The 21,254-nt window shown below is 47.2% G+C and overlaps 2 protein-coding genes across 2 annotated transcripts; one reads left to right on the forward strand and one right to left on the reverse strand.

Annotated features, from left to right (window-relative positions):
• The first annotated feature begins 400 nt into the window (after positions 1 to 400).
• prkar1ab (protein kinase, cAMP-dependent, regulatory, type I, alpha (tissue specific extinguisher 1) b) lies at positions 401 to 7,421 on the forward strand. The gene is made up of 11 exons (XM_067244661.1): positions 401 to 526; positions 1,490 to 1,695; positions 1,932 to 2,102; positions 2,273 to 2,364; positions 2,482 to 2,543; positions 2,672 to 2,718; positions 3,107 to 3,265; positions 3,457 to 3,517; positions 3,706 to 3,827; positions 4,071 to 4,152; positions 4,267 to 7,421. The coding sequence occupies exons 2-11, from the start codon at positions 1,522 to 1,524 to the stop codon at positions 4,437 to 4,439; spliced, it is 1,143 nt and encodes a 380-aa protein (XP_067100762.1). The 5' UTR covers positions 401 to 526; positions 1,490 to 1,521; the 3' UTR covers positions 4,440 to 7,421.
• Positions 7,422 to 8,971: 1,550 nt separating this feature from the next.
• fam20a (FAM20A golgi associated secretory pathway pseudokinase) lies at positions 8,972 to 17,076 on the reverse strand. Its single transcript, XM_067244677.1, has 12 exons — positions 16,938 to 17,076; positions 16,394 to 16,765; positions 14,329 to 14,567; positions 14,036 to 14,086; positions 12,558 to 12,636; positions 12,293 to 12,385; positions 11,096 to 11,211; positions 10,818 to 10,998; positions 10,581 to 10,690; positions 10,411 to 10,489; positions 10,264 to 10,323; positions 8,972 to 9,971 (listed from the first exon to the last, which is right to left on the reverse strand). The coding sequence occupies exons 2-12, from the start codon at positions 16,759 to 16,761 to the stop codon at positions 9,677 to 9,679; spliced, it is 1,671 nt and encodes a 556-aa protein (XP_067100778.1). The 5' UTR covers positions 16,762 to 16,765; positions 16,938 to 17,076; the 3' UTR covers positions 8,972 to 9,676.
• Between the last annotated feature and the right edge of the window lie 4,178 nt (positions 17,077 to 21,254).

Here is a 21,254-nt window from a genome sequence, read left to right on the forward strand (position 1 = left end):
GATAAATGTGTTTAGGTGGAATTCAGTATAAATACTAGTGTAGAATTGCTCAGGCATTTCATATCACACATTTGCACCATGTTTGGTATATTTTTTGTCAAATCGAAGCCCTACTACTTGTCGGTCTACCAACATTGTGTAATAACTCAATGCAATGGGATTGTGCACGCGGACGACAAACAGTGTAATACATAAATTATACTTTAATTTGTATAAACACGCTGCTCATGTATGATGCTGACTGGATATTTAGAAAGAATTCACTGCCAGTGTCACTTTATTGATTTCTATCTCTTGACGTCATGATTTCCGTAGTTCTTCTTTAAGGTTGCCAGGGGTTACTGCTCACATGTCAGAACGAGGCGAATTGACGTCAATGACAGCTCGCGATTGGTCCTTAGCCGTATCCGGTGGGGCAGCGGTCCAGGGTTTGGGAAAAATCGAAGCTAGTATTTGATACGCTTGGAGAAATACCATCTACACCAGGACAGTACCATTGGGCTCGGTTAGAAGTTGCAGATTTTTTGTAAGTTCCTACGTGTTTCTGTGCTTGAATTGGATGATCCAACGATTGCGGAATATGTAGCCTCCGCCTCGCATTTGTTTATGATAGAGCTCAAGATGGCGTCATTGGTCGAGGGCTTTGCAGGCCAAATGCTAACTAGCTAGCTAGCAAATGCTACCCATATATACCATTATAACTAGTAATCAAAAGCTCGTTACTTGCAATGTTGTATATTTATTGAAATATATTCCAGAATACGGTTTGTTAGTACTTCTGTCGTGTTGACTTGCTTATTTGATCGCTAGCAAGGCTGCATCCTTCCAATCAGATTAACGAAACGTCAACTACCGATACTACATTTTCCCCCTGTCAAAACACCCTGTATCACCTCAGCATTAAACTGTTTTAGTAGTATACTGAATGTCTTTCTGGAGAGGCCTATCCATTTCGTGTCTACTTGGTGCAGTGCATCTGTTAGTGCCTGGTTAAGCAAGGTCATTTTGTGTGTTTTATGAAATACGATGATTGACAGCAGTCATAGCTCAACTGTCAGGTGATGTGAGCCCAAGAGCACTGAGACCGGGTATATGCTTCACGGACGTCCAAGGTTGATCTGTGTGTACTAGTAGAATATACTGTAGGATTTCCGACCCCGAGATAGATAGTATTTTATACCAGTTGACTTTGATTAGATGATAATCTCCAATAACAGATTAGAAATAATCTGAATCCTATTATATGAAGTCTCCATGCAGTAAAGGACAGCTGCTGTATGTAGCCTATTTGATTTGTTTTGAAACACAGGCATAGCTTCACGAGATTATTCAGAAAATAACCCTTTTCTCGTTTTCCTTGTGTGGTTTCCAGCAATGATCAGCACATGATCTCTTATTGAAATAGCCAAACAACTGTTCATAACTGCAACTTAAGTTTTTTCTTTCTTGAACACACTCCATAACATGCCCTTCCCCCCCCTCCCCTCAGCTCTGAGGTTGTAGGTCGTGGAGCAGGTCACGATGGCGTCAGGCAGCACGAGCAGTGAGGAGGAGAGGAGCCTGAGGGAGTGTGAGCTCTATGTGCAGAAACACAACATCCAGCAGCTTCTCAAAGACTGCATTGTCCAGCTGTGCACCTCCAGGCCAGACAGACCCATGGCCTTCCTTAGAGAGTACTTTGAGAGGCTGGAGAAGGTAGGCCATGTATTTATGTGTTCTAGCCTGCATGTGTGTTTTTCTGTATCTTTACTGTGTCGGTGGGTCTGCATGCAGGTATTTGTCACATCACAACAGAATCTGTCTGCATCTTTGAACTATCATGGGATCGATTAATGCACAAGAGTTTTCAAGTCATCATCAACACAACTGAAAGGGTTCCATTGTAAAGTATCCCCCATGGCAGCCTGTTGACCTCTGACCTCCACCCCCAGGAGGAAGCAAAGCAGATCCAGAGCCAGCAGAAGGCCAGCAGCTCGCGCTCTGACTCGCGCGACGAGGAAGTGTCCCCGCCCATGAACCCCGTGGTGAAGGGGCGCCGGCGGAGAGGAGCGTTCAGCGCAGAGGTCTACACGGAGGAGGACGCCGCGTCATACGTCCGCAAGGTTAGGGTCACCGCACACACTCATGCATACCAGCTCCACCTGCAGCCAGACTCCTCCTCTTATGTATAGAAGCTGAGGTTCCTATTGTAGATACACACATAGTGGTCCATGACTGTGAGGCCTTTGTTATCATGTTAAATGTTCCAACTCTGGTTGGTTTTGCTTTCAAGGTCATTCCCAAAGACTACAAAACAATGGCCGCCCTGGCCAAAGCCATCGAAAAGAACGTGCTTTTCTCACACCTGGATGACAACGAGAGGAGGTACGCAAGTTCTCATCATTTAGAAATTGTTGACTTTTAAGTAAAGGTGTCGGTTTTAACAAGAAAGTTTGGTCAACTCATGGAACCGATCAAATAACCGCAAAACTGTGTTTCCAGCGACATCTTTGATGCCATGTTTCCAGTGACCTACATTGCCGGGGAGACAGTCATTCTGCAGGGTGGGTTTCTTGTTCTTGTTCATCTTTTCATGTTCATTTTCATGTGTTTGTGTTCTTTGCTAGAGGTTTACAGTTTTTTTGTAGAGATAAGAGCACCACTAAAGATATCTGTTTGTCCTCTCTCTCAGGCGATGAAGGTGATAACTTCTACGTTATCGACCAAGGGGAAATGGACGTGAGTATCTGTTGCAGTTGCAAGTATTTTTAGAAACCAGTGTCAAAATTGTGAAACCCAAATACACAAGAACAAACTTTCAGTCTTGTTAAAAATAGACCCATCTCACAAGGGAAAAACATTGTTTTTTTTAATGTCTGAAATATGACAGGCTTGCTTTATCTTCTCTCTTTGTGGGACAAGTGATCTAATGTTATAATTGCTTGGTTTCCAAAGAGTCGTCCCGACAGTCTGTTCTGGACGTTTCTTCTCCTGTCCTTGTTCTCTTCTCAAAGTTCTACCCTAGCAGCTGAAACCCAGTGTATAGATTATACATCAGTTCATGTCCATCCTGAGTGCTGATGCCCCCAGTGCTGTTTCACCGAGTGCCCCCCCTACCCCCTCACAGGTGTATGTGAATAATGAGTGGGTGACCAGCATTGGGGAGGGGGGCAGCTTCGGAGAGCTGGCCCTGATCTATGGGACGCCCAGGGCAGCTACGGTCCGAGCCAAGACCAACGTCAAGCTGTGGGGCATCGACAGAGACAGCTACAGGAGAATACTCATGGTGAGCAGGAGAACAGATGGGGACATATTGGGGAGGTCTCCAAAACACGGATTAAGTGTGGCACTGGGAAGCTTGTTGAGAATCAACTGGAATCTAGATTTGGCTCGCTGCAACTGTTTGACAGAGACAGGCTGGCAACAATCTGGAAACAATGGTCTCATCCTCTCTCTCTCCTGTGTTTTGGTCTGCAGGGCAGCACCTTGAGGAAGAGGAAGATGTATGAAGAGTTCCTCAGGAAGGTCTCCATTCTAGGTGAGTCTCCTCCTCCTCCCTTCCTCCTCCTCCTCCTCTTCCTCTCCTTGTGCACGTCTGGGAAATTATTCAATGGAAATTATCCAGATATACCATACAGCCCAAGTCTAAGCAGCCAATCTTAGTAGGAAACCTTGCAGTGTATGCATGGTGGTGATGTCATGTCCTCTTGCGGCCCCGCCCCTCAGAGTCTCTGGACAAATGGGAGCGCCTGACAGTGGCCGACGCCCTGGAGCCTGTGCAGTTTGAGGATGGCCAGAAGATCGTGGTGCAGGGAGAGCCAGGGGATGAGTTCTTCATCATCCTGGAGGTATTGACACACACACGTGTACTCACCACGCACACAGGTGCACACACACACACGCATAAATATCTCACACAGGTGCATATGCGAACACATATATATATATATATATATATATATACACTAACAAAAACAAAAACAGTTCACACAGATATGCAAACACATGTTTATGCACACACACCTAGGCAAGGCGGGCACAAGCACAGCTCACAGGAAGTGCACTTGCTCACTGTGTTCCGTGTTCTTTAGGGTTCTGCGGCCGTGTTGCAGCGCCGGTCAGAGAACGAGGAGTTTGTGGAGGTGGGGAGGCTAGGACCCTCCGACTACTTTGGTAAGACCATCCTTAGTCTCCCTGTACTGGGGTTCCACCTCTCAGACAACAACACACTCTCACACTCGTGTTGTAGTGTCATTCACCATGTTCATGCATGTGTGTGTCCTCCAGGCGAGATCGCGCTGCTGATGAACCGCCCCCGTGCGGCCACTGTGGTGGCCCGCGGCCCTCTGAAGTGTGTGAAGCTGGACCGGCCGCGGTTCGAGCGCGTCCTAGGCCCCTGCTCCGACATCCTCAAACGCAACATCCAGCAGTACAACAGCTTCGTCTCGCTCTCCGTCTGAGGAAGATTCCTGTCCTGTCCTCCCTCCGCCTCCTCTCCTCCTCTCCTCACCTCCTCATCCACCTCCCTTACTCCTGCTTCCCTGGTGCCTCCCCTAAACCCTCCCTCTTCCTTCCCTAAATCCACTTTTTAGACCCAGGGTCCACCAATGCAATTAGCTTTTTCTTTTCGGTCACTTACTCTGTTAGCTTCTTTTTTGTTGACTACTGTTATTATTCTTTGTTTGTCGTCGTCATTTTTACATGCATTTTACTTGCTGCTCCCAGTGGCCCTAGCTCACCCCCTCCAAGCCCCACGGGTCTTTCCCAGAGCACCTATTATAAAGAGCCTCTCTCTGCACTCACAGGTCTATCTATCTATCTATTTTTGGCACCTCTAGTTTGAACTCTGGACTGGGTTGTTAGGGGTTCATGTCCCACCAGTCCCAGTGATGATATTTGACAATCAGTCTTTACTGAATCCCCCCCCACCCTGTGTACTTTAATTAGTTGGCTAGAGGTGAAACAAAAGCGTAAAAGTATAATTCATCTTAACAATGTCCCTGTGTAGAGTATGTTGGGTAGATACGGTGGATATCTAATGTAGACCAGAATCTTGCTAAGTCTTAGCTGGCCACACATGATCCTATGTCTTTGTTTGGCCATATTTGGTTCTTGGCACTGCTAATCGATGGCTTTCTTTTCTGGCCACTGACAATGTTGTCACATTTTCCTTCCATTATTGAAAAGGTTTGGCTTGTCAACTTGGTTCTTTGTTATTTTCCCTAGTTTGAGTGAGTTTGTACAACCTGAGCTTTGATTCGTTGTACAACTATCAAGCTAGTGCCAAATGTTGACTGCTGTTACACTGCTTAGACACAAAGCTGTGGAAACTGACTTGGTTCACCCCTGAAACATGTACCCAGAGCTGAACCGGGAAGTAATGGTTAGACATTCACTTCTGATTGGATAAATGACCATAGACAAATCGTCTTGGCTACGATAAGTCAAAAAACATGGAGTATTAAGTGTAACCTCAGTATTCAACATTTCTCAGTATATACTAAACAACACCATCACTTTTACTGCTATGCTTTTAAATCAAATGATTATGATATTATAACAATTATTAGAGTTATTGTTACTATCCTTATTTTCTCTGAAAGAACTACGTTTTTGGCTATTGTTTGGATTGATGGTAAACTTCAAGTATATTGAAATGTTTTGGTAAATGCTTATTTTTCCATAAATTCTATTTTAGGTGTCCAGTGCCACAACATAAAAAAATGCTTCTTCTTGTCAACCGACAAAACAGTATGTTGTTGTATCGTGTAAAACATGGGTTCAACTTTTAAAAGTAGGTGAAAGGTTAATTGAAGTAAAACTTTCAGTTTAAAAGTCTCCAATATGTGTAGATTGTTTGACGGATTCAGGACTTTTGAGTATCTCTGTATTGAAGCAATGTGAAGGTTAGCAGGGGTGGCAGAGTAGTCTAGACGCCCAGGGACCTGGCTGTGGGGAGCTTGCTTCCCTACAGGGACCTGGCTGTGGGGAGCTTGCTTCCCTACAGGGACCTGGCTGTGGGGAGCTTGCTTCCCTACAGGGACCTGGCTGTGGGGAGCTTGCTTCCCTACAGGGACCTGGCTGTGGGGAGCTTGCTTCCCTACAGGGACCTGGCTGTGGGGAGCTTGCTTCCCTACAGGGACCTGGCTGTGGGGAGCTTGCTTCCCTACAGGGACCTGGCTGTGGGGAGCTTGCTTCCCTACAGGGACCTGGCTGTGGGGAGCTTGCTTCCCTACAGGGACCTGGCTGTGGGGAGTTCGCTTCCCTACAGGGACCTGGCTGTGGGGAGTTCGCTTCCCTAGTCCAGATGGACGGCTGTTCGGCCTGTTGGTTTGAACCAGCCACTGCTGAAGCAGAGAGAGAGAGAGGGGGAATGTCAGAGTGCTGATGGATGTATCAGTAGTAGGTTGCTGTCGTACCCCCTTGACCCCTCTCTGTGTAGACTGGGCGTGTGCCAGACCAAAATGTTGGTGAGGAGGCCTGTTCTGCTGCCCTCTGGTCAGAGCAGTCACTCTAAAACCTCTTTTATTTACTCCTTGCTTAACTGCTTGACTTTGATTACCTCTATCTAAACGGCATATTTAACTGACTTTCCCCCCGGCTCCTCCAGACACAGTCTTCACTAGGTTATCTGTCTGCTCTAGGTGCCATGTTACACTGTCACCCCCCCCCCCCCCCACCTCCCCCCTAACACATATTACCTATAAAGGAATGCTCGCCCTCTCTGAGGTTTACTGCCCATGTTTTCAGTCTTCTGTTTTCGTCGACCGTTTTTTGAACTTGTGTATAAACCAGTTGGTGTGTGTGAGTGGATGGGTTGTGTGCTTGTGCGGCTGATGCATGTTGACATGAAAGGAGGCCGACTGCAGTAAAGGCTGCCAAGCTTGAGGATGCTCAGTGACTTCATAGGATGCTGCAACCGTTACATTTTCATAAACTAGCGAGCCAGATTGAGCAACTTCCGAGAGATCATCAAGCGTTGCCACTGGGTAGGGATTAGGATTTCGTTAGGATTTTTGATTTGACCTTCCAGTTTTACCCCCCCCCCCCCCCCCCCCCAAGATTAACAAGTTAAACTTGTAATTCAAAAGTATTAGTAAGTGAAGTCAGATGCTCTCTGTACCAGAAGAGAGGGTAACCCCATGTCTGCCGGTCTGAATGCAGTGGTCCCGGTTTGCCTTAGCTTACCCTCCTGGGGGTGCACTATAGGCCCCCCCCCCCTCCGCGCCACCCTCCTCCGCGCCCCCCCCCCCCTCCCCAGCAGTGTGTGTGCTCAGGGCTCTGAGAGCCCTGGGCCCCCAATGAGGACCATTCTTTTTCTATTCCACCCTGATGACTGTGTTCCGTTTGACCTCCTGTACGTGCAAAGATGTTAAAGATGTTTATCCTTTTGGTATAGATTGTTCCAGATGGCAGTTTAAGCAATAAAAAAGTCAAAATTATACATTTTGTGTCTACCTTCTTCCTAGGTTGTGTCTGTGTGCATGTTCAACGATATTTATGAAACTATGTGAAGGTGAAGTCCCACATCTCACATGACCACAATGTAACTTTTAATTTAAAGTAAACAATTTGGATTTGAACCCAGGCTGTTGCAGTACTGCCCAAGCATGTCTGAAAGAGCATGCACACTAACCCAGTGAGCTAACAGGGGAGCCCTGCTTTCTTCTGGTTTTCTGACACCCCAACTGCAGGTTGTTACAACTTTTATGTTGAGTGGAGATTATGATCCCTGATAGCTCAATGGGTACTGTGTGGGCTACTTTGTGAGGTGTTGTGTTCAAATCTGGCTGTAGGATCTTGTAGCTCAGTTTTTCAGCTCAGACATATAAATAAAACTCGACTTTTAAATAAAACTGATAAAAGGTACATTTATTTTTAGACTCTTGGTTGAGCCTTTCCTGGTGGAACAGATGGGTACCTGTACAGACAGTTGGGAGGGGGGGTCTGGACAGTCGATGAGTGCGCTGCGGTTACAGGGATCTGGGCCCACGGATGTGTTTGGCACTACGCGCTGTGCTGGTTTTGAACCCAGGTCATTGTGGTGTAGGCCCTTGTTCTCAACCCACTACACCACGGGGTAGTAGGTTCATTTTTTTGGTAATGCGTTGGTCTTAAATTTAATCTTTATGGTCTTAAAATGTCTTAACCCTTGTGTTATCTTCGGGTCATTCTGACCCATCAGTCATTGTGACCCACCGTCGTATTGCGACAACTTTACCGCATACAAAAACAAAGTGAAGCATTTTCTTTTAGCCGTTGGGCTGTCTCAGACCCCCCACATTGAAATTGAATTGAATTGAAAATTATTTTTATTTGTTTTTGTATTGGGTAAAATTGGGTAAACACAACGATGGTTCGTTATGAACCTTTGGGTCATGTGACCCGAAGGCAGCACAAGGGTTAAATGTGACTTACTGAAACCTGCAGGAACCCTGGTTCAAGCAACTGTTGATTCATTATCTTAGTCCACTAGATGGCAGTGTTGTTGCTTATCTGCAATCCTGGCTGCTGATATATTCAAGGAGTAGCTGAAGTTTATCTTCAAATCACTGTTTGCCTTTCCCTATCTTCTTAAGTATTGGATCGCATATGATGTAGATGAGGGATTCATAAAACATATGTTTTAAGGTCAATTACAAGTTCTGTTGCTATTGAAACGTTTTTTTGAGCTACAAAGTCATTCCAATGAGTCTAGATGTGTTACTGGAGGATTGTGGCAATGTAGCTGTTTGAATATTTCCCCATCAGCTTCATATTTCTAGCTGAGATCTGGCCCTTGCATCCACTTGTGTCAAATCAGACACTGCAGAAACCTCAGTGTTGTGTTTTGGGGGCAGAGGGTTGTTTTGCTCTCTGACACCTAGTAAACCTAACCCCCTGGTGCTGCCCTCTAGCCTGACTGCCCACGAGACAGACACAGACACAGTCTGGTACAAGATGCAAGACCTATAAAAAAATAATAGTTTGACATGACTATCCAAAACAAGATGCATAAGTCAGCACAACAGTGAGAAAGACCCAAATAGACCACGGTGTGCTCTGAAATACAAAAGAACATTGTTTGAAGACAAAACCATGGTTTCAGACAAGTTCAAACAAAGCCTTTGGGTAATGTGTGCATGATATTCTGCACCCAGAGTGTGCAGTAGTTACGTGACGTCTTAGAGAATTGTGTTATGAAACCCAGCTTTGAAGGCTTAGGCCTAAAGACGCCTGCCTGCTGCCAGGCAGAAACAGAGGCTCAGTGCGCGGCTGATTAATGGGAGAAACAGGCGGTAAGGCCTCGTCCTCTCATACGGTGTAGGCGACGGGCAGACCCCAGGCACTTTTCATGTTCATAGTCGATAGAGTAAAGCTGGCTCTTGACTATTCATTCATGATCACACAAACCACACCTTTATAGAATGTGTAAAACATCATTTATGTCAAACATATTTCAGAGGTTCTTTAGGACAGTCCCCCTTCAAAGCTTCTGAAGATGGTCCAACACAGCATCTCATTCTCTTTAGTCTGCCTCCTGCTTTTCTTCCTTTTCATTTCTTCACTGTCCACCCGCCATCTTTGACATGCCGCTGTGGTAAACCCTCTTCACAAGGTGGAATCCTCCGTGTCCTCCACATCCTTCAATGTGTCCATCATCAGGAACATCAGTCTCCCAGGATCTCAGGTAGTTGGAACTCCCTGGCATCTTAGGTTAGCTGCCCTTGGTGGCATGTCTGGCTGGCTGTCTGTGCGCCATCGCCCAAGTGTCTGTGGAGGAAGAGCCAGCGGTGAGGTCATCGACGACCACCGGCCCCTCCCCCAGCCTGCGGACACATCTGTGGACGGCCCTGAGGACGTGCTGCAGCCGGCGGTCCAACGCCAGGAGGTGTGGCTCCGTCAGGACGGGGCTGACGGGGTCTCCCTGCAGGGACTCTCTCATGACGTCACTCAGCCTGTAGCGCTCCCGGGAGAGCAGCTGGAGCCGCAGCGCCGTGGAACGCTTTATACTGGCGGGGAGAGGGGGGCGAGGGAGAGGACGAGCGGGGGTTGGAGCCACAGAGAGGCGAGGAAGGCGTTGGAAGGAGAGGGGGGGGGGGTTGGCGAGAGGTTGGTGAGGGTGGCAGACAGTGGAGGGAGAAGGCAGAGATGGGAGGAGGTTGGGGAGGAAGAGGGAAGAGACGTAGGGAGAGATGAGGAAGAGAGATAAAACAAGACATGAACCAAGACGAGTCATGTTTGACTGACAAGGCTGAGTGCGTCGCCGGATCAAAGTCAGCTGGTATATCCTCTGGTACTCACATGCAGCACTGAGACAGTGGGGCCAGGATGGTCATCTCATCATGGGAGTGCTTCCCAAACCTGAAACCCAGGATGGGATGTCATCACGAGGAAAACAAACACATCATCATTTAACGGCAATACAAGTTGCACAGGACCATCACCCACCCCCTGGCGTTGTCCAGGTGGAGAAGAAATCCGTCTCCAAACCCAGTGAAGATCTCGTAGTGATGCCTGTCCATGTTACCTGTAGAGAGCATGATTACAGAAGAGTAACCATGGCCATAGGTTAACGTTACATTGGAAAACTGGATTGTGATTGGTGGAGCAGTGGGTACCTGTGAGGAAGTCAAAGATGGCCATGTCTATGATGTTGAGGAGTCTGCTGCCTGAGTTGTAGGGAGGAATCTTCTTGATTGAATCACAGTACAACGTGTTTACCTCCCACCTGGTAGATAGACACACACACATTTGAGTTACAATGTTGCAGCTACTGGAGTTCTGGAGTCTGACTTCTCTTCTCCTTTGAAGGTATAGGGTAAGATGTGTGAGTGTGTGCGCGCGCGGATTCTCACTCCTGATGGCCAGTGAAGGTGTAGGAGCGTGACCAGGGGTTGGAGATGGAGACCCGGGGGGCCAGACTAAGACTGGGGAGGTAGGCAGACATGGAGCCCTCCAGCAGGTCCGGACCCCCACACACAGCATACTCTGTCTTACACATGTACAGACACTTGGCGAAGAAACAAGTGTTGTTCGCTGTTGGAAAGCAGAACACAGATATATATATATAAATAAATGAGTGAAACCTTTCAATAACAATTTCAGGGTTGTCAAGGTGGCGGATGAAGTTTACCTGGCGATGTGAAGAACACGTTGCGCAGGTCCTCATTGTGTGTGGTGAGCAGAACCTCCCCCGTCAAGTTCACCAGCCGGCCCACCACCGGCGGAACACGCCGGAAGTCAAGGATTCTACAAGACAGGATGAATCACAAAACATAAATAGACAAGTTATAAATTCCCATTTTATCTGGAACCACTGCAACACTCGGAGCCAAGAGAAGATCAAATCCCAGATAATAGCATGTAACAAGCCCCATGTGAAACAAGTCTGTTTCCTCAGTCATGCTGCTTGAACATGGTTCCCAGACATTTAGCTCCAACTTTGGGATAAAAAACAAACTCGCATGAACTCAACTTCAACAATCGGGACACTCAAATCTCCCACCTCAGCACTTACACAAACAGGCAATTAAATCAAGTTAGCTGAGTCTTATCTATGAAGAACATCTAACTCTCTGCTCTGTGTAATTTGCCAGGTGCTGATGTGAAAGTATTTATCTCCCTGTGGGTCTTATCTCAGCCCCAGAACCACTGTCATCTGTAAGCAGAATGAGTGTTATTGAAGTCCTGGAAAATCCCACCTGCTGATGCGCACACGCACACACACACACACACACACACACACACACACACACACACACACACACACACACGCCCAAAACAGACTAGAAACTACTTCCAAAGGTAGTGGAAGGTAGGTTGTTTGTGTCACCTAAAGTGGTTAGCAGCTATTCTGACTCATGCTTGTGTGTGATTCTGAAGTTGAACACTGGAACTATAATGAGGCCGCAAACTGATGACTCACTTAAGCTAACGTGCCACAAACAGGAGACAGGGTGTGTATGTGTATGTACATGTATGTGTATAAGTCTGCTTTATAGACAGTAAAGAACAGTAATTATAATGGCCTGTTTGGAGGTGCTTGAGAAACGTGTTGGGGGAGGCTCAGTTTGTAAATGTGTTTATCACTGACTGACGTCTCCTGTTCCCCACTGCAGAGAATACCTATTACAGGCTTTCAGCTCTGCTAAAGGGTAACTAGATACAACAGGGAATCATTTCAGGTATGAGTATAAAATGCATATCGTCTTACTTGAAGTCTATACTTCAATAGGCTTTTGTCAGATTCTTTCATATATGCAAACTTTTCTCACTTGGTGGCTTTCTTGTAAAGCTGTGTTACAAGGTGTGTGTGTGTGTCCATATGTACCTGTCAAGGTGGAAGGCTGCAATCTCTGCGTTGTGTCTCTGGAGATCGACAAAGTAGAAGACATCCTCAGGAGTCTCCTGGTTCCTCTGCTGCCTGCATGGAGACACACACATGCAGACATACATGCAGACAGACAGACAGAGACAGAATGATTAGACTGAGTGAGTAGAGCAAGTATTAAAGACCGAATATGAAGACAGCTGTGGATTAGTTCCACTCAGAAAAGAGGAATTCTTCATCAACACCAATAGCTGGAAGAGCTCACCTCATGGGTTTGTACATGGCTTTGCCAAAGTTCTGCATCTTAAGGGTCAGCTTGAGGTGGTGACCACTGGGCTTGACCACTGAGAGACAACAGAAAAGTAAACAAATGAGCGACATGAACGAGTTAAACCCTTCCTTAAAGCTCCTTCTGAATAAACATTCCACCTGCACCCTCAGGGACAGAACCAGAGCAAAATCTAGATGCTGTGTAATCTGACCAACATACAGTATATTGCCTTTTAAATCTCTGATGTTTGTTGTGGATAGGGTGATATTTTCTCCTGTCGCCTCAGGACCTGTCCCAGATAAGATAATAAAAGGTTCTGAGCTGGAACCAACCAGAGACCCAGGGAACACCAAGCTAAGACAAGTGATTCCTCAACCTCAGCCTGGCTGTCATGCATGTGCGCACACACACACACACACACACAGACCACCATTCCTCCCCTGCCAATCAATCTCCTTTGACTCTTCAAGTTCTTTGAGTCGTTGTCATCTTTCAGTTCACTGCTGTGTTTTATTGGAGAGTTTGGAGCACATTTGTGGCTTTTGGGTCTTTCATGAAGCAAAAAGAAAAGAGAACTATAAAAAGAAAAGTATAAAATAGTTTTTCTGTTTTGTCGTTCCTGTTGGCAGAGTGTGGCTGCTGTGGTCGCAGTGTGTGTGGAGAGAGTGTGGTGAGAGAGCTAGAACCCCTGGAATGCAGGCTTTGACCAGATTGCTGCCTTTGAGTGATGGTGCGCCTGTGTGTGTTTGTGTATGTGTATTTACGTGTCCGTGTGCGTTTGAGTGTGTGCCTGGTATGATTGTGCCGTGTGTGTTTGGGCGTGTGGGCGTCCAAGTGTCTGTGGAATCACACACCAGAAGTGTGAAGATATTTGTGTAGCCTGGAGATCTGAGTGGGAAGGTTGCTCTGCTGGGTTTTAGTTCTGGGATCTACCTCCACTGTCTTCTCTGTTCTGGTGGAGGAGATAAAACATTGAGAGAGGAGAGGCTGCCTTTGAACCTACATCCATCTGCTCTCCTGTCTGGCTCCAGCTGACATGGAGACTCAGACTGAGAAATTGCAATCATGGTAATTTGTGTGATTTGGTGCCAGATGAGCAACGCTGTGTTTGTCTTTGACAATACCTCCAGAGAGGAGGAGGAGGAGGGGGAGGAAAGGTGGAGAGAGGAGGGGGAGAAAAAGACAAAGACACAGGAAGGAGAGAAACAAAAGGGAGAGAGACAAAACTAAATGGTGGTGGGGCTGGAGGGGGGCAGACAAAAGCAGCAGCTATGGAGAAGTGTCAGCAGTGTTAACTGACTCTCTGGCACTCTCGCTCCTGTCCCCCGTCGCAACAATCCCTGACACAGATAACATGAGCTAGCACCCCAGCTGCCCCGGCCAGCAGGACACACAACACCCCCGAGGACAACACGGCAGGGAAGCGGGCCAGGTATGCAGGCACACACAGGACTGCTCTGAATGAGCCTCACCTTGGGAACAGTCACACGCTCCTTTGAGGGCCTTTTCGTCTTGAGTGTAGTCTGTGGAAGAAAAAAACCCCACCCCAAAAATGATAAGAGGGACAACGGCGTTTTGTTCATCAACTTCAATGACTGGACAATGATGAGGCTTTGAATTATGAGGCTTTGGTTGATGTGCTTATGGTAAATGTGTGTGTGTAGTAGGTGGTGGGTGGATACACCAGTCATGTGAAGGTACAGAGCACTCACAGCTGATCTGAGGTCCAGATGTAAGTGATTATAACAACGTGAAGTGTTTGTACCTGCGTTGATGATGGTGTGGGCTTGCATGTCCTGTAGCAGACGGGAAACAGTGGGGTCATGGCTAGGATCCGCGGGGTCGCGGCTGGGGTTGTGCAAGGGGTCGTGCCGGCGGTACAGGGCATGGCGACTGATGCCCAGGTGGAACTTCAACCAGCTGGCCTTGGGGTCAAAGGTCACCTTTTGTTCGAGAATGGTGAAGTTGGCAGCTGCTGCCACCTCGCTGTAGAACTTCATGTGACTGATGTGGAGGGAGACAAGGAAGGGAATGAGAAAAAAAACAGAGTCAACATTCAGGATTGGTGAGTTAAGGCGTAAAGTGCCTTGTGTCCTGGAGGTTGTATGGTGATGTCATCTCTCCTCCTCTCAGATATTCATCAGATGATTTCACAACAGAAATGTCAGAAGGAGGAATAGAGAAAGGGCTTCTTATTTTCTGGTTTATTATTTGAAGTGGCAGTGATCCAGACATATACCACATACCCCTTTCCTACCTTGCAAAGTGTAATACTTTACTGGCATCTCCTCTCTTTTCTGTTCTCCTCTACTCTATTGACCAAGGTATATTTAAACACACACATCCGCTCTCCAATCCTACATTTAAAACGTTATCAGGATTCACACAGGAAACTCAAACAAACAATCCCACCCCAATGGTGCTGACAGGGATGCAGTGCTGCTGGAGCACCTTGGAGCCCTGACCACAGAGGGAAGCTCTTCCCCTCACGTCCCCTCAAGCCTGATTACAGTGGTCAGGTACTGTAGAAGCAGTGGTCTGATTACAGTGGTCAGGTACTGTATGAGGAGCACGGTAGTTTGGGGCTGGTTGCTGGATACAGAGTCTTCCTGGCATTGTGTGAGACAGCTGGCTGATGAGATGGACCAATCACCTCGCCACAGACCAGACCACAGAGAGAAGAGAACACAGACCTGAGAGGCGGACGAGGAGAGATGTGGAGCTGGCCGGCGGGCCTTCAAGAGAGGGGGTGGGGCCAGGCTACTCATATCCTGCGTTACGCCTTAATCCGTCTTGTGAAACGGGACGTCTTACTAAGCCCCTCGTCTAAACTTGCGCAGCCTACGCAGACACAACTACTACAGTAGACAGTACTGCATCTAGTACACACAAACACACACAGTGCACACCCTGACAGACAACTATTTAGAAAAAGACAGACCCACAGAGAAAAACAGATACACGACACATACACACTTCTTGTTAAGAGTGTGACTGGGGAGTTAACAGGCCGTAGCCTGAATCTCTGAGGCCCTGGGGCAGCCATTGTTCTGTGTCAGTAAAGAGCCCAGCCAGGGGAGAGATCTCCTCTTCATATTTCTTCTGTTTTTCCAACACCGGAGCCCAACCTGTGTGTGTGTGTGGGGGGGGGGGAATGTGTGTGTGTGTATGTGCATGTCTAATTCTCTCTATCTCTTGGTTGGAACTGCTTTGGATGGATAGAGAGACGTGAGGTCACACACATCAGAACAGCTCCAGACAGTCTGAGGAGGATCAGTCTGAATGTCTTGATTGCCTTATAAAGACAGCGTTCCAGACATTGAGCTGTGATGTGTTTGGGAGGTTTCAGCTCCAGCCACTCTATGAACTTTAATGACTAAAGAACGTTTACAAGCTTCATGTTCAAATGACATCCCGCCCCTAGAGCAAATGTTTTACATTGTTTACATGTGCTTATGTTTGAGGGGTGTGTGCGAGGCAGGGATCCACAGCCGTAATGTCAGCGACCCTGCCTCTCCACCACAGCACACTGCAACACGTGTCATCTCCTCATCCAAACCAACAAACACACCCCTCCTTGGCACATGTCGTATTCTGGCTTAAATGCGAGTTCTGATCCAAGTCCTTTCCTGCATCTTATTTTATATTTTTTTATTTTTTTAACACTTTACAAAAACCATCCCTCGTGAGCTTTGATTAAAAAAAAAGTTGTGATCATTCATGAAAATTGTTTGCAAAGGGTAAATGATCTACAGTAGTTTGTGTTTTTCCAAAACACAAATGAAAGATGAGAAGGGCCGTGAAAGCAGTGTGGTTGTGGAGCAGCTCACCGTTCCCAGCGTGACACCTTCCTCCTGTAGTACTCCAGCAGCTCCTCCTGCTGAAGCAGCCGCTCCTCTGGCCCCAGCACCCCCGGGCCCTGGGGCTCATACAGGGGGTGAGCAAACAGCCTACCCAACTTAGAGCTTCTCTCACTGGGCTCCTCGTCCAGGGGCGATGTGGAAGTCCAGTTGGAAAGCCAGGGAGCAATGATGCCGGCGTGCCCAGGGAGGGAGACGTTTCCTGGGCTGCAGAAGCAGCTGGGGTCCCCCGGGTGGGGTTGTCTGTGTCGAAGCTTGGGGAGGAGGATGAAGTAGAGGTCAGCAATGAATATGGTGCTGAGGGCCGCAGCCAGGAGCAGACGGTCTCTCCTCATCATAGCACTAGAAGAGGAGTGTATGAGAGAGAGAGAGATTAAGAGAGAGAGAGATTAAGAGAGAGAGACTATACAGCGCTGTGTGTTGTGCATGGCATCCCAGGCAGCCTTGGTTGGGTCTCAGAGCCAGAGGTCAGGGGTGGCATGTTAGATGTGTCAGCTCAGCTGTCAGTTCTCACTCCTTTTTTTATCCGCTTCGAGGTTTCTCTCTTCTCGCTTCGCCTACCGCCGTCTCCACCAATCAGATCCTCTCACCGTTCTCTTGTTCTTGACCGGCAGGATGGAGATATTGATTCAGAAAGTATCACAAAGACTCTGGTCTCGGTTCAGGCTCCGCTCCCTCAGATATTCCAGCCCGGAGCCTGTGTCTGTCACACGGGGCGCGTGTGTCACAGGGAGTGATCCGTCTGGAGGTCTATCCAAAGGTTCTTGGCAGTGTAGAAAAAAAAAGGAGATCAGCCCTTTACGAAATGTGCCGTGTATTCCAGCTGGCCGCCCCTCTCCTGTTCTTGCTTTGACAAAATACGAGTATGCGTGTGCGTGTGTCTGTCTGGATGTAAGCTGTAAGTAGGTGTGGGTTTGAGTCCAGAGTGCGAGTGCGTTTTTCTGTTTGTGAGTGTGTGTACCCTGGCTGCTTGGCGTCCTCCTGAAAGCGCTTGTTTTCATCTGGATCTGATTCTGGCAAGCTCTCTTCTCAGAGAAGAGAGAAGCTCTGTGTGTCTGTGTGTGTGTTAAAGAGAGGGATATAAAGAGAGGGATATAGAGAGAAAGAAAAAAAAAGGAGTGTGAGAGAGAGAGAGAGAGAGAGAGAGAGAGAGAGAGAGAGAGAGAGAGAGAGAGGGAGAGAGAGAGGAAGAGCGAGTGTGCGGTAGGGAGGGAGAGAGACAGAGAGTTTATGAGTGTTTGCTGGTCCCTTTGAATGCACTGCATGAGCATGTGTATTGGTGTAGAATGAGAGAGTGTGCGTGCGTCTGTGTGAGCGTGTCAGAAATGTGAGATTGCCTCGTCTTATGTCATCTGTCGCTTGCCGCTTTCTCTGCTCCTCTCAGGGTGACTCAGCGATGTGGACGCAAAGTCCTCTTCTCCTCTCCTCTCCCTTCTCTCCTCCATTCTCACTTTCTTCTTCTCTCCACCCCGGTCTTCTCAGAACTCCTCCTCCTCCTCCTCTCTGTGCACCCTCCCCCTGTCATCTCAGCTCCACTCACCTGTTTGTCAGCTCCTCCCTTTCTCCTCCCTCTTTCTTTTCTCTTCATTTAAATCTTGTGCCTCTTCTCTCCTATCCTCTTCTCCCTTCTCTCCACTCTGTCTGATTTCTGCTGCAGGCTGGGTTCTATCCAGCACCTTCCTTCACGCTGTGTTTCCCCGGCATAAACACACCCTCCCACACATCCTCCCACGCTCACAAAAACACACACGTACACAGTCTGTAATCACTAAAACCTTGTGTGATTTCTGTTGATGCGACAGACGGGCTTCCATATTCGTCGAACCTTCCTAAAGAGAGCTGGAAGCTGCTGTCCAGCCTGCTGTGAAGGTTAGCCTGGGCTCTGCATACGGCACTAAGTCTCTTCACACTCACCAAGTGGCTCCTAGCCTACATCTGGGTTGTTTTTTATGTGGTATTTGGTATTTCGGAACATCTGTCGGGTGTAGTTGCGCGTGCGTTTGTGTGTGTGTGTCAGCGTGCGTTGCTTGGGTGGAATCAGGTGCCAGCCTTTCTCCAGGGTGTTTTCACTTACACCAGGGAGAACATGTCCCCTTAAGATCCTCTGATTGATGCTGGACATTAGCAAAAGGCAATCCAAGCCTGTCACTCAGCTGGTGTGAGGGGAGCCAGCTCCCAGGCAGGGGCAGTGAGGAGGAGGTTCTGGATGGGAGGTGGAGGACCACAGCTATAAAAAGCTAGCTATTGTGGCCGCTATTGTTGTTCTTTCAGCCTGAATGCTTGATGTAAAAATAAGAGGTTTCCAACCGGCGACAACCACGGTTTTGCCTACAACTGAGGGAGCTTTCCATCTCATTTAACATCCGTTTGTGTATGGAGATGCTTAAAATCCCTTGGTTGCCGCATCCAAACTGCCCCAGTCCAATGTCCCTATAACTAATAGAGAATTATGCCTCCCTGCCCATAAACCAGAGATGATTATACTGTATCATAAATGAATGTGCTGTATATCATAGATCTGGGGTACTCAATAGGCCGGGGGTACTCAATAGGCAGACTCCGGTCCGCATCCGGACCCAGACAAGATACAATTTGGACCGAAGCCAAAATCAACCATCTAATTTAGTCATGATCCAAGCGAGTTTTCGTTGGTGCGTGATTTTGCGCCTATATATTTTTCCTACTAGATGTGGTTTCTATCTTTCGTGTCCAATCCAAAGGTCCAATCAATCAGGAGCTTTTAATAACTGTAACCACCATGACAAGTCACTCACGCAACGTTGGCCGAAACCTCTGTGGGTCACGCCGCTTGTGTGTGTCATATCATTCGCAACAACGCAGGCTAATCGTTTTGCTAACGGTACCCGTTTCTTCCTTAGCGAAAATCATGGCGTACTCCAAACCCGACAAAAAGCGAAAAATTGATTCCGAAAATCTCAAATTTAAGAGAGTGGACTGACAAGTGTGCATGTGTGCTGCCGGGGGGAGCACAAAACCGATGTGTTTAATCAGGGGCAATGAGACGGTTGCCCTTGTCAAAGTGGTAACGTGAATATGGAAGCAAATCAGTGACATGTTTTGAATGTTAAGGCATTGAATACTTGATATTGAAATTTAAACACCGAATTCACATATGAATATATATTTCAATTAAAAAAAAAAGATTCAAAAATTCAAGGCTCGGAAATTCAAAATTCCACAAAATGTTGATCTTCAAAATTTCGAGCACAAAAAAATCGAGTCAAAAAAGATCGAGCCTATCAAATTCGAGCCGAAAAATGCAAGATTTGATCACATCGGACTCACCGAAGCATGGTTGTTATCCCTGGTAGTCACCATGTGTTTTCTCTTCTCGATTGCTCGAGAAGGGCTCGATTGCTCTACCCAGAGCCATTTAAAAAGACTGAGAAAGATACCATTTGGACCAAAGCCAAAATCAACATTCTAATTTATCATGATCCAAGCGAGCTTTCATTGGTGCGTGATTTCCCTGTCTCTACCTATCCTTGGTATCCCGGATGATGCAATCGGATTTTTTTTAACTGGAAATTTTGGGATCAGAATTTTTTTAAACATTTAAATATATATTCATATGTGAATTCGCTTTTGTTTAAATTTCAATATTAAGTATTCAATGCCTTTTAAAATTCAAAACATTATGTCACTTCCATAGAAACGTCACTATGACACAAAGCATAGACAATTTGAACACAATTACCCCCAGAACTCTGAGGTAAGGGCCAGAAAAATAAACCATCACTGTTCCTGACCCTGGACTGAATGAAAATTTGGTGAGTGGACCCTTTGGGTTTCTAATTGAGTACCCCTGTCATAGATGAATGTCCTGTATATCACACTTTATTGAGAATGAAGAACAGTCTAAACTATCACAGCTAGCCATCACAGAGCATGACTCAGAAATCGAGAATCACCGATCAACATCATCCAAATTTCGAACCTGACTATGAAACAACCCCAACTGCTTTCGCAGACGTATTTGAATGTGCGTCATTACTTCAGGCAGAGATCTATGCACAGGGCTTGAAGGCTGCCGTTTCTGTGCAGCTCCAGCTGTGTGTCAGTTACGGTTCATCCCTGTGAAACACCCACAGCTCCACGCTGCTCTGCTTCTCCTCCGCTCCTCCTCCGCTCCTCCTCCGCTCCTCCTCCGCTCCTCCAGGGAGACAGTTTTGTCCCTCTTCCCCCACAAAAGCCCAAACTAATCTGAACATAACCCCCGGCTTTGAGCACAGGGCATCGTGAGGACAAACACACACCACCAACCCGGAGAAACTGAATAAGACAGAACAACAGAGCCGTTAAGAGTGTGGAACCAGCTTTGTCTTACGAGAACAACAAGATTAGAGAAACAGCGTCGAGTGGTGATAAGGACATGCTTGCAGAGTGACAGGGACGAAGATGACTCGGGAATGAAAAGGTCATGGGTGACATGCATCAGACCAGAGAGCAGCAATGCCATGCAGTGACACAGGGATGGACGGGGGACAAATGTCATCAGATGCCGTCGTTCTGTTTCACTGCCTCTGACTGCTGTCAGTCGGATAACCTGACCCCTGGCAGATACCTGCCTCGCTGTGTTGTCATGTGACACATCGATGTCATGATAATCAGAACGAGTCAGGCAAGGTGTGAATTACAGACTGGAGAGGAGGGGGGTGGGAGAGAGAAAGAATAGGTGAGAGAGAGAAAAGGGAGACAGCTTGACTGACAAAGACAGCTTGAGTGAGAGAGAAAGAGAATCAGAGAAAGAGAGAGATTAAAGAAGACAAAAAAAGAGAGGAAGAGAAAGATGGACAGAGGGAATAAGAGA

Source organism: Osmerus mordax, chromosome 10 (genome assembly GCF_038355195.1).
Source record: "Osmerus mordax isolate fOsmMor3 chromosome 10, fOsmMor3.pri, whole genome shotgun sequence".
Taxonomy (NCBI): Eukaryota; Metazoa; Chordata; class Actinopteri; order Osmeriformes; family Osmeridae; genus Osmerus; species Osmerus mordax.

Coding starts and splice junctions, on each gene's coding strand:
- fam20a (XM_067244677.1), bottom strand. CDS start 16,761: ATGATGAGGAGAGACCGTCTGCTCCTGGCTGCGGCCCTCAGCACCATA. Junction 14,568..16,393: donor AAGGTGTCACGCTGGGAACG/GTGAGCTGCTCC, acceptor CCTCCACATCAG/TCACATGAAGTTCTACAGCG. Junction 9,972..10,263: donor CCACTGTCTCAGTGCTGCAT/GTGAGTACCAGA, acceptor TCTCCCCGCCAG/TATAAAGCGTTCCACGGCGC.
- prkar1ab (XM_067244661.1), top strand. CDS start 1,522: ATGGCGTCAGGCAGCACGAGCAGTGAGGAGGAGAGGAGCCTGAGGGAG. Junction 1,696..1,931: donor ACTTTGAGAGGCTGGAGAAG/GTAGGCCATGTA, acceptor CTCCACCCCCAG/GAGGAAGCAAAGCAGATCCA. Junction 3,266..3,456: donor GCTACAGGAGAATACTCATG/GTGAGCAGGAGA, acceptor TTTGGTCTGCAG/GGCAGCACCTTGAGGAAGAG.